Raw genomic sequence first — 12077 nt, forward strand, 5'->3', positions numbered from 1 at the left:
GCTATTCCAACTTGAGTGACCACAGGCAGCAGAGCATGCACAGGAACAGGTGGTTCAATGTGGGTAAACAGCTTACATGTCGGCAGTTAGGCAGGTAGGCTGCAACTTAAATGGTCGTACTTCCCTAGTAGAGTGCACACTGACAGGAGTGACCAAGCAGCTTGCCCATGTGCTGAACTTTGCAATAAGTCCACCTGGCTGGTAGCCTTGACTATCGACGCCTGCCTACATTTCAGCTGAAGAGTGCTTTTTGGCATCTGTATGCTATGGGGCAGTGTTGGAAAAACCTGTCAAGGTTCATCCTCAAGTAAAACTTCATTCTGTGTCATGTAGGGTTTGTTCAAGCAGCATCAGGCAGATGATGGTGCCTTATCTCTAACCATGTTGCAGTGTTAAAATAATTTAAGCAAGATAACAACGAAGAACTGTGACTGGCAGTTGTGACGAAGCAAGATGGGATATTTTTACTTCCCCTCGTGTTTTGCCATCTGCCTCCTTACATTCGTTTTTTTTTTTTAATTTTAACTGATTACCATTAACATACATGAGTATAATCTGCATTTTCATAAAAGAGAAAGGTTGGCCCTCAGTTTTAAAGAATATAACACCAGATCTAATTTTGTGCTTAGTTTTACGTATGTAATTGATTTTATAATTTATTTTGACTACTCCTAGTTAATACTTTTGTTATAGGGTGGAATCAGTAATTGTTGCATAACTTAAATTCTATTGTTGATGTATAAACAAATATAAATTCTGTACTAATTATAAACATTTGAAGGAACAACTAATAGTATTCTTAAATGATCTTTTTGGCTCTATTCGAAAACATGTTAGCAAAGCTGGATCTTAATTAATTACAAAGTAATTAACAGTTTTGTCCAAAGAATGTTTGCATACTTCTATTTGTTAATTTCATAATTTAAACAAATAATTCGGCCTTACTCTTGCAGTAGAAGAAACTGTTAAAAAGAACAAAATTTTCAATGTATTCAGTTAATTTAATGAGTTAAGTTTTAATTGTAATTTCTGTAACTTAAACTTTGAACAATGTGTAGTTTCAGTACCCATTATTGTGAAGCTATATAAGGGCCCAATTTTTGGTAACGAGACAGACAGTCCATGGCCGAGTTTCAGATGAGAAACCTGTGTTGGTTAGAACAACAAAAATGCATCAAAGTAACTGTGAAATAAGTGTAACACAATGAGGCCATGTGCTAAAACAATGAAAGTGTCTGTTCCATACATAGCTGATTGTTCCAAAAGAACTGTGAATTATGTGGTTATGTTTTTACTGCTCATAGATATTCAGCAGTAAATTATTGCAGCAGTATGTGGATGTTCGGGTGAAAACTTATTGAAAGTTAAACAATAGTTCACTGGCCATATTAAAGGTGTATATGAGGGGGTTGTGAAAAGTGAAAGTAAACAACTGTGAAACACAAATGTGTGCCTGTCGACTCGACTACATCATTTACAGTAGACAGTACTGCACTTCCATCCTCTATTTTTTCAGCAAGTACGTCGACACCGAGGACAACAAATGAAGAAACAAAGAGGGTGAACGGTCACACAGTCACAACCTAAGAAGCCTGTTTATAAATATTCACAGTCACAGTCACAGTCAAACACCCAATATAGGTATGTTATTACATGTTTTCAGCAGTAGACACACATACACACAGGCGTGCATGCGCGCGTGCACGCACACACACACACACACACACACACACACACACACACACACACACAAAAATGCAAACACAACTTGCAGACACATGTGCAGTCTCAGAGAGCTGAAACCCTGCAGACGTGTGTGCAAGTTGTGTGTGTGTGTGTGTGTGTGTGTGTGTGTGTGTGTACTGCTGACGAAGGCCTTAATGGCCGAAAGCTATAACTGTGTGAATCTTTTTGTTGTGCCTATCGCGACTCAGCATCTTCACTATATGGTGAGTAGCAACTTTCCTTCTCTGGTATTGTTACATTCCATCCTGGATTTTCCATTGTTTGATTATTTCAGGTTTTTACAATTCAAATTCAGCTTGAGTCCAATATCTTTGATAGATGAACTTTAACAATTTATTGGTTTTGACAATGTTCGAGATTTTCAATAAATGCATGGAAACTAGGAAAAAAATAATCCCCAGACAGTTTTTATGGTCTGTGCATTTACTGTGGTGGAACTGTATTCCATCATTACAGCCCTTTCCAACAGTTGTGCAAATTCTGTTTCGTTGTTCCAGTTGTTGAGAAACACTGAGACAAAGTGATGTTGAAAGCATGTTAAATGTAAGATAATGATATAGAAAAAGGCAATTTTAGGTAATTATCTTTCATTTAGAAACTGAATTTTGGAGTGAAGTTGAGTCAGTTCAATAGACCTATCACTACTCAACAGGAGTAACACAATAACTTTTGAGAGGTATAAATGGTTGGGAAATTTTGCTTCAATCTTAAAATTGCAAAGCACAGCCTACAACTCACGTCATTAAAAACATTATAACAACTGTGAAAATAATTCATGAAATTAGAAACAAAATATCTCAGCAGAAATTTAAAAACATCATCTCTGAAACACTGCTTTTGTCAGTACTGGAGAAGATAAAACGAGTGAAAGATTATGCCCTCGGTTGTTCCTCCTGTGATAAAGTAAGAACAAATGGGCTATATGAATTTTGCCAAGACTTTTACATGAAATTAAAAGTAGCAATAATATTTTGGACAACGTTATGGGGGATTAGTCTTGTGTTGTACATAATATCACGAAGTAGAACTTCTGATTTCAGAACTGGTCAGCAAAACTTTCCCCTGCTGAAAAAATGTTGTACTCTTACCAACTTTTATTATTTTCATTATTTTTGTCAATCAAAAATCAGTGCCTCTGCTTATTAAACACTAAAATCTCACAGGTGCCTTTCTTCAAAAGGGGTAACAGGGTAACACCACTATGACACCAATCGCCATCCACAAACTATTATTCATACCAGTATCTCCTCTTGTAGATTGTGTTACAATTAAAATGTTTGCATTTTGGCACCATTGCAGAGTTTCAAAAGGTAGAAAGAAACACTACTGTCATGACTTCCACAGAAGCATTAGCTATTATCAAGAAAATGTTGTCAAGGCCACGATTGGAACCAATTTCACACAAACAAACTGTAATGGCATAAAACTGCACCACAGTCCAGAGCCGTAACCAGGTTGCAGTCCCTGGCAGCAGCTGCGGATGAAGACCAGTCAATGCAGCAACCTTTCACTGTCGCATCACTTTCGCATCGACCTCCTTCTGTGCAATGACACTCACACCTAGAACACTGACCTCGTTCAAGATGTTTCGATGTGACCCAAAAACATGACTTCTTCCACAAAGGTCAGTGGTATTTAACCCCACCCCCTCCCAAGGGTCAGCCTCTCATCACTGAACAGCTGGGCAGTAGTATGATGAAGTCTGTACCACCCAGCACTGTACATGTAATGCAGCCACCAATGGCATCTCTGGGATATACAAACCACTGACTGCTGGGCTCGTGGTAGCCAGCCAACCCACAACTGCCACACGGTGCAAGACATATTGCAACAGACACTCAGCTGAGCATCACCCCTCCCTTGCCTGTGGTGTTATGCTCAATGCCCGGGACAGCCCTGTTGCCTATAATTGGTTGCTGCTACCCCGTCCTTTTGAAGCTAGCAACCATCCACCAGAATGCAGAGGTAATAGAAAACTGTATGCTGCCATCCACTAATGCCTGTATTGGTGTATCCATGCCAGCACACTTGGTCCACCAGTTGCTATTTGCCTCCTCCAGACACACTGATCTATGATTGTTTATGAGCCATAACAAAGGGTTTCAACTGTACTCTATGAGGCTATTGAGAGGTGCATTGACAGCCAACTTAGAAGTGTTACAATGACAAGGCGTTGAATAGAGATTTCAGTGTACAATACTCAAAGCCAGGAGTCTGTCAATTTAATCACACTAAGGGGAAAGGTGTCACATCTTAAAGGACGTGACAGGGCAACATGGAGATATTATTGGAGGATTACACAGAATTATTTACCCCACCTAGCCCACTGCCAGCTATGCTAGTGCAGCACAGAATTCCCACTGGGAACGAGCCAAACAAAAACCATATCGAGTCCTACACCATCTATAATCAATGGCGGAGGAGTTTATTGTGCAACAGCTCCGAGTTGGAGTTGTAGAAAAAAGCACCAGTCCCTATGCAGCAGCTACCATCATCATTCCAAAGAAGTCCCCAGTGGTAAGAAGGCTGATAGATTCTGCTGCAGTCTAGGTCTTTAAATGAATCGACAATCATGGATGCTTACCCAGTACTAAAAATTAGGGAGACATTAGACAATCTGAGGAAATGCCCTTACTTTGCCACCTTGGATTTGGATGATCGACCTAAAATGGTGTTTTTAGTTACATTTGGTTAGTAACAGTACTGTCAGATGTCATTCAGTTTGAAAAATGCACAGGCAACTTAATTTTCTAATACTTGTTACACAGGGTGCTACGGGGTTTGAAACAGAAACAATGCGTGTCTACCTACATGTGGTGCATCTACAAGAGGTCTTTGATCAGTTACATATGGTACAACCGACACTTAGTTTATGAAAGCGCTACTTTGTGTTACAGGAGGCCAACTACTCGGGCAATATTATTGGCCAAGACTGAGTAAAAAATGACCCCTGACTTGAACAAGCCATTAAGGATATTTATAGCACAGTAAAGGAATTAGTCATATCTTTGGATCATTAATTTTTACAGAAAATTTATTCCAAAATTTGCACGTTTAGCAAGACCCATTACACAGTTATTAAAGGAGGAAGTAAAGTATCACTCGAATCCAGATTGTGAAGCAACATTTGAACAATTAAAAGATTGATTGGCCACCAGTCTCACCCTCCATTTTCCTGACTATCAAAAACAGTTTATATTGTCACATGACTCAATCAACCTTGCTGTAGGCCGTGTTTTGAGTCAAGGGGTATATGGGAAAGAACACCCAATAGCCCTTGTATCTCGACAGCTCAATGAGAAGGAGAACAACTATTCAACTATTCAAAAGGAAATACTTGTTCCAATTTTTGGCATCACCTATTTACATTATTATCTGTACAGGCAACATTTTTAGATCATAATGGCTCACACAGCTCTGAAATGGCTTCTGGGACTAAGAGATCCAACCAGTCATCTGAGCCACTGGCTTTATGGCTACGCGAATTTGATTTTGAGGTTGTACATCATTCTGGGAAATCTCATGGAAACAAGGACAGACTTAGTCACAAAATACATGAATAGAATGTGTTGGGATAAGAACAGAAGAATGGCGAAGAGCTCAGGCCACGGACCACGTTTGCAGTTTGTGAGACAAGTGCAATTCAGCTCTGATGATAGAGTGCTGTACAAGTAATCAAGGTGCAGCTGCCACATAAATTGTGCCAGCAAGCTCGCTGGACAAAGTACTGAGGCAGGCTCACAATTCCATTTTGGAAGGGCAGATGATGTGCCACAGAGCACCATGTTGCAGAAAATTATTGGTGGCCTACAAGGAAGCAAGATGTACAGTTTCACATCAAGACATGCATTTCTTGGGCTCAAAGAGTCGAGCTGAGTTATCAGTAAATCCCATTACAAAGATTTTCCGAGGTGGACAGACTATTCCAAATAATCAGAATGGACATTCTGGGTTCCTTTGCACAAACACCAACAGTGAATTGATATGCATAAACTGTAACTGATCATTTCTCACGTTTCTTGGCCACTACTACAAGCCAAATCAACAGGCAGAAACCGGTGGCACAGGCTATGGTTAACCAACGGATACTGAAGTTCAAAATGCTGGAGGCCGTAATAACTGACCAAGACATTACCTTTACATATTGAGTTATTGACGCAATTGTGTTCAATAATATGCATAAGAAAGTTACGAACTAGTGCACTACATCTGAAAACAAATTGCATGACTGAAAGGGAACATCATATTATAGGGAAATTGTTGTTACGTAAGTAGTAGCCATAATGATTGAGACACACTACTATTATATGTAGTAGGAGCAGAACTCAAAGATCCGCAAAAATGTGTGTTTGTTAGCATATAAGGTTATTTTTGGTCAAAAAATGCCCTCACCTTTCCAAGCCTGCAAGCCTATCCAAGAATAGGGCATATCTTCATTTGGAATTTTGTTAAAAGGTCAAAAAGTACATGGCACCACATTAAAAAGCAGATTACAATGGCCCTTGGAATGAAGGAAGGCACTCACAATAGAGAGGCAAAATTGCCTAAGTAGGACATCCAACAGTGGGTAATGCTATCTAACTCTTAGATGCCGAAAGGAAAAACTAAAAAGTTCATGTCTTGTTATCGAGGACCTTATCAAGTAACTGATATGATGTTTCTGGTTAACATTAAACTATGACTTCTGATATGAAGCACAGTGGTGTATGTAGGAAGAATTCATCCATTTCATGGTGAACCAGAAGCACTGCCTCTCTTGCTAGCAGCTCCTTCCAAAGGGGAAGGGAAGTGGTCGGATACAATATGAGACAGAAAAGTAAAACTAGACAACTGAATCAGTTCTTCCAACATGCCCATATGCCATAAGATCTGCAAGCTAATTTTTTGTGTTTCTGTATTAGTTATTAGGGATATTTGTGAGTATATATTATGATTATGTCTATGTTTTGCTTTTGAAAGAGATCCACAAGCGAGTGCAAAGGAAACATTTTGTTTAGGTATTAGGTTAAAAGAATTTTTCTGGTAAAACTTTTATTTGCAATACAGGTGAGACCTTAAAGTGTGTCTAACTTAGTTTAGAAGAAAAACATTGATGTTGCATGGTGCAGTATGTTTGTTGTTTTACTAAGTATGTGGTTTGTGAAAAAGTGCTTGTGCTGACTTGCAAAAGGAAGTAGTTTGCCAGTAAATGAGTGTGACTGTGTGTTGCACTTCAGCATTAAAAGATTTTTTATAATGGATGTTTGCTAGGTCAGTTTAGTCACTTAAGGTGATGGGAAGTTAGAGGAAGTACAACTCTCCACCACAGAATTATCACAGGGCCAAACCAGAAAAGTTACCTCCTGCACAAAGAATGGTTATGCACAGTCCCTGAGTCATGCAAGTACACTCTGTTTCACTCCGATAAGCCTGTGACCAAGTGGTCCAGGAGGTCATCACAAGTGAAGCCGAATTCTTTCAGAAGATAGGGTCACACTGGCTATTTTCAGGACCAAAACCAGTAGTTGTCATTTGCATCTACTATGAACAGGGTCATTTATACAGCAAACAACCCACAGAACTGCAGGGAGAAAGGATGTTGATAACTGGCACACAAAGGAACATTTTAAGATCTTCTTTCCAGTTAACCACCGTTATCACCAAAACCACAACCCAGAACACCAACATCATTAATCTACCATCAGACCTATATTCTGAGACCTGACCAAGGAAAACCTTCCTTACTTAAATGACATGCTAGAACCACCACTTCCTGCTTCTCTAGCTCAGATGATGGCCACATGAAATAGTGATGTGGTGATGGAACACCTGCTCGACCATGCAAAAAAATATTGGACTGCACATTGCCACCAACTCATCGTGAAAGGAACTTCCCACATCAGCAGCCTGTATGATTCTGATGATAATAGAATTCCACTTTCACCTTCCTTTAACCTGCACCTCCATAGCAGTCACCTGGCCCACCAATGAAGAAGCGATTCAACTTCTGTGAGTGAGATTAGAAACTCGCAAGTTTGAGCATCACACCAATGAGACAGTGTATATAACATAACGGAAAAAGGGCAGAAGGACAAGCCAAGGGTAAAAGATCAGATCAGATTAGATTAGATTAGTCATGCAAGAAATTTTTGTTCTGAATTTGTGCGTCAGAATGTAAAGTGTAGAAACAATAACAGATATATCAGTGTCTCTGTTGCAACTAGACACTCTAACAGCAATCTGGTGGACCACATTAATCTTATGGCCCTCGTAAACTATCACACTTATTTGTCAAATTCACTCTTATCTAGCCAGGGATTTGTCAAACAAACCAAAACACGCAACAACAAAGTTGTCAATTTATGCTCATTTCTGAAGCAGACATTGTTCGTGTATGCTTTATTCTGACATTAGTGGGAATGGCTACAAACGCAGGTAAAGCATTTACAACACTGACTTTGGCAATGTGTTTGGAGGAGGAGGAGTAAACAAGATGATGGTCCAGGGAATGGTTTAAAATGAGAGGGAAATATACACATGAGAACCGGTTTAGTGCTGCTACAACCTCACACTGAAAAAGATGTCAAAAGTACATGAACATTTATTCTCTTCCACTTGATCCTCTAATGATTGTTCTTTAAACATATCACCATGGAAGAACTTGAGAACTTCGATTTTTTTTTAATTTTATTGCACTCCTGCTTACACGCTGTGCATAGAATATTGACCTCCTCCTTAACCTCTTCCTGCACAAAACATGGCTGGGAAAGATGTGACACCTCTACCATTTTGGTAATTGCCAGTGATTATTTTGTTTTTATCCTTAGCCATAGTTTCCATGATTGTGGAAACATACAATACTGGAAGACAAATTTTAATATAACTATTATTCACTAAACATATGTGGTGAAACATCAACACAAGTAACATGTACTATTTTGTCAAATTTTCCAGCAATCAAAATTTCTGCCAAATATGGCAAACACACTTAATGTTTGCTAAGACATCACATAGTGCAGTAAACAGCCAAATATATGGCAAACATAGTAAAATTTGACACATTGTTTGATTGTGTACATGAGGCTTAAGGAGGAAGGAAATGTAATGGCATAAAACTGTGGCACAGTCCAGAGCCATAACCAGGCCACAGTCACCATCAGCTGCTGTGGAAGAAGGCCTACCAGTGTGCTGCGGACGAAGGCCTATCAGTGCAACAACCTTTTGCTGTTGGGCCCCTTTCACATTGATCTCCTTCTGAATGATGAGGTCTGCATCCAGAACACTGGCCCCATTCGAGATGTTTCAACATGACTCAGAAACTTGCCTACTTCCTCAATGGTCACCGCTGGACAGCGATATTTAAATCCCTCCCAGGCCAGCCCAGCATCACTGAATAGCTGATCAATAGTATGGCTTTGGTCTGTGCTGGCCAGCACTGTAATTTTGACACAGCTACCACCATCTCTGGGATGCAAACCACCAACCACTGACTGACTGCCTGGAATCCTAGGAGCCAGCAGCTCCACTACTGCTACAAGGTCCGAGGCAGCAGGGAGACCCAGCCAGCTCAGCACTGCCACTCCCTAGCCTGTGGGGTCCATGCCTGACACCAGGGGCAGACGGCAGACCTGCTACCTTTCCCTGCCCACCAATCACTGCTTCACCACCCCTGCCTTCCTGATGAAGGTAGCAGCTGCAGCCAAAATGCAAAGGTAATGCTCTCATCCCCGAAGAACACCTGCACTGGGGCATCTGTGCTGGCATACTCAGGCCTAAGGGTCATTCCCGCCACCTGTTGCAGCCACTCTGCTCTATGTTTGTTTAGGATTGTTAACAAAGTATTTCAACAAGAAATTGGTTACCTACATCATCTGCATGTCCACCCACATCCAACAGGGAGCCACTCACCTGCAAATTCTTAAGGATGTACATTATAAAACAACAAGAATACACCTGGTTTGGATGGTTCATAAAAATGGCATCAGAACAGTTTTGGCCATATTGCCCTTGCAGTCTGGCATGGCAGTAAGACAACAGCTGTATCAAATGCTCTTAAAGCACACAATACGAGATGGTGTATTCAGCATTGCCTACAATTTCATAAAATGGCCACTGCATTTATTATGTCATATTTAAACTGGAAAATTAATAGGCATACTGCTATCAACCCTAGTCACGCACAAATAAATAAAAACCGATATGTATGCTGTCACACTTAACTTGATATCTAGATAAAGATGATGAATGATTCTGTGAAGAAATATGAGTCAACCTCAAGAATAATGTGACATGCAAGTGGTAATGGAACATGATGAACAGGACATTACCTATGAAGTATAATGTGAAATGAAAAGTAACACAAATTTTTTCCAAGAGATGGCAGAATAAGATATAATGGAACACAACATGTACATACCTTCTTTCAGCATCTTCTCCGTCATCATCAACATACTCATCATCTTCCTCTTCTTCTTCATATTCATCTTCACCATACTTCTCAAACTCATCATAATCAAAGTCCACACCAAAAATGTCCTGGGCTTCTTGCAGGGCTCTACAAGTATAAGAAATGGAAAACTGTAGTAAATACATAGTAAATAAAGTATCAACATGATAAAACTAAACTGTGAATCACAGAAATGGACTATATAAGTAATGATCAGGAAAAAATACATGCCATCAGTAAGCTACAAGGTGAACCAAAAGTGTTAAACACATATTACAGCAAACAGCACTAAGCCTAATACACTTAGTCCATCATCTGCACTCCTCACGTCTTATTGCAAATAATATTAAACCTGAGACCTTTAATTCATCAACAGTATTTTTCATGAACTGTTCAAAGCAAACTAGAATGTGTATCTGCATATTAATGCAAGTTCTAAACTGAGATGATAGTCCACCGATTTTCTTCCCATACAACCACCTTAACCCTTGGCTCCTTTCAGTGTAACCAGTTCCGCTGTAAATCCTGCTCCATACACCCGCTGGAAACAACTTATTCTAGCCTCACTAACAGCAAATCTTACAACATTAAAGGTACAGCTGAAAGAATCTACACTCATGCTCATAAATTAAGGATAATTGCAGAATGTGGTGCCACACAATGTGGCACTACACAAAACTGGTGCTAATAGCATAGGCACGTAGGGAACACACGACACAGATCTGCAAGTCCATGGTATTGGTGATAAGTTGAGAAAACCATCCCAAAACACATGTGCTACAAAACGCCGCTGTTTCCTGCGCATGTGCCCCTACATCAATATGGGATATGATCACCATGCACAGGTACACAGGCCGCACAACGAGTTGGCACACTCTGGATCAGGTGGTCGAGCAGCTGCTGAGTTATAGCCTCCCACTCTTGCACCAGTGTCTATCAGAGCTCTTGAAGTGTCCTAGTGGTTTGAAGACATGCAGCGATATGTCGTCCGAGAGCATTTCAGATGTGCTCGATGGGATATAGGTATGGAGAACAGGCAGGCCACTCCATTTGCCTGATATATTCTGTTTCAAGGTAGTCCTCCATGATGTCAGCTCAGTGGGGCCACGCATTATCATCCATCAGGAGGAAGGTGGGACCCACTGCACCCCTGAAAAGGTGCACATACGGGTACAAAATGAGTCCCGATACACCTGACCTGTTACAATTCCTCTGTCTAAGACATGCAGGGGTGTACGTGCACCAATCATAATCACACCCCACACCATCAAACCACAACCTCCATACAGGTCCCTTTCAAGGACATTAAGGGGTTGGTATCAGGTTCCTGGTTGACACCAGATGAAAACCTGGTGAGAATCACTGTTCAGATTATATCTGGACTTGACCATGAACATAACCTGGGACCACTGGCCCAATGACCATGTACTGTGTTCTTGCCACCAGGCTTTATGGGCTCTCCTGTCATCAGGGGTCAGTGGAAAGCATCTTGCAGGTCTCCGGGTGAATAAACCATGTCTGTTCAGTCGTCTGGAGACAACTGTTCCAGTGGCTGCAGTAAGGTCCCGAGCAAGGCTACCTGCAGTATTCCGTGGCCGTCTGCGGGCACTGATGATGAGATATCGGTCTTCTTGTGAAGTTGTACACCGTGGACGTCTCGTACTGTAGCACCTGGACACATTTCCTGTCTGCTGTAATCGTTGCCATAATTGTGAGATCACACTTTGTGGCACACGGAGGGCCCATGCTACGACCTGCTAAGTTTGACCAGCCTCCAGTAGACCGAGTATTCTACCCCTCATAAACTCAGCTATATGTGATCTTTGAGCCATTTTCAACACACAGTCACCATTAGCATGCCTGAAAATGTCTGCACACTTACTCGCTGCACTGTACTCTGACAAGC

The 12077-nt window shown here is 40.8% G+C and overlaps 1 protein-coding gene across 2 annotated transcripts in view; it reads right to left on the reverse strand.

The window, feature by feature from the left end:
* The window catches only part of LOC126412530 (transcription elongation factor SPT6), a 163307-nt gene that overhangs the window by 108021 nt on the left and 43209 nt on the right, over positions 1 to 12077 (reverse strand). For both annotated transcript variants that reach the window (XM_050082184.1, XM_050082176.1), the window contains one exon: positions 10142 to 10279. In XM_050082184.1, the coding sequence (XP_049938141.1) occupies positions 10142 to 10279 (138 nt within the window). The remainder of the gene's footprint in view (positions 1 to 10141; positions 10280 to 12077) is intronic.

The sequence above is a fragment of the Schistocerca serialis genome, chromosome 1 (assembly GCF_023864345.2).
Source record: "Schistocerca serialis cubense isolate TAMUIC-IGC-003099 chromosome 1, iqSchSeri2.2, whole genome shotgun sequence".
Taxonomy (NCBI): domain Eukaryota; kingdom Metazoa; phylum Arthropoda; class Insecta; order Orthoptera; family Acrididae; genus Schistocerca; species Schistocerca serialis.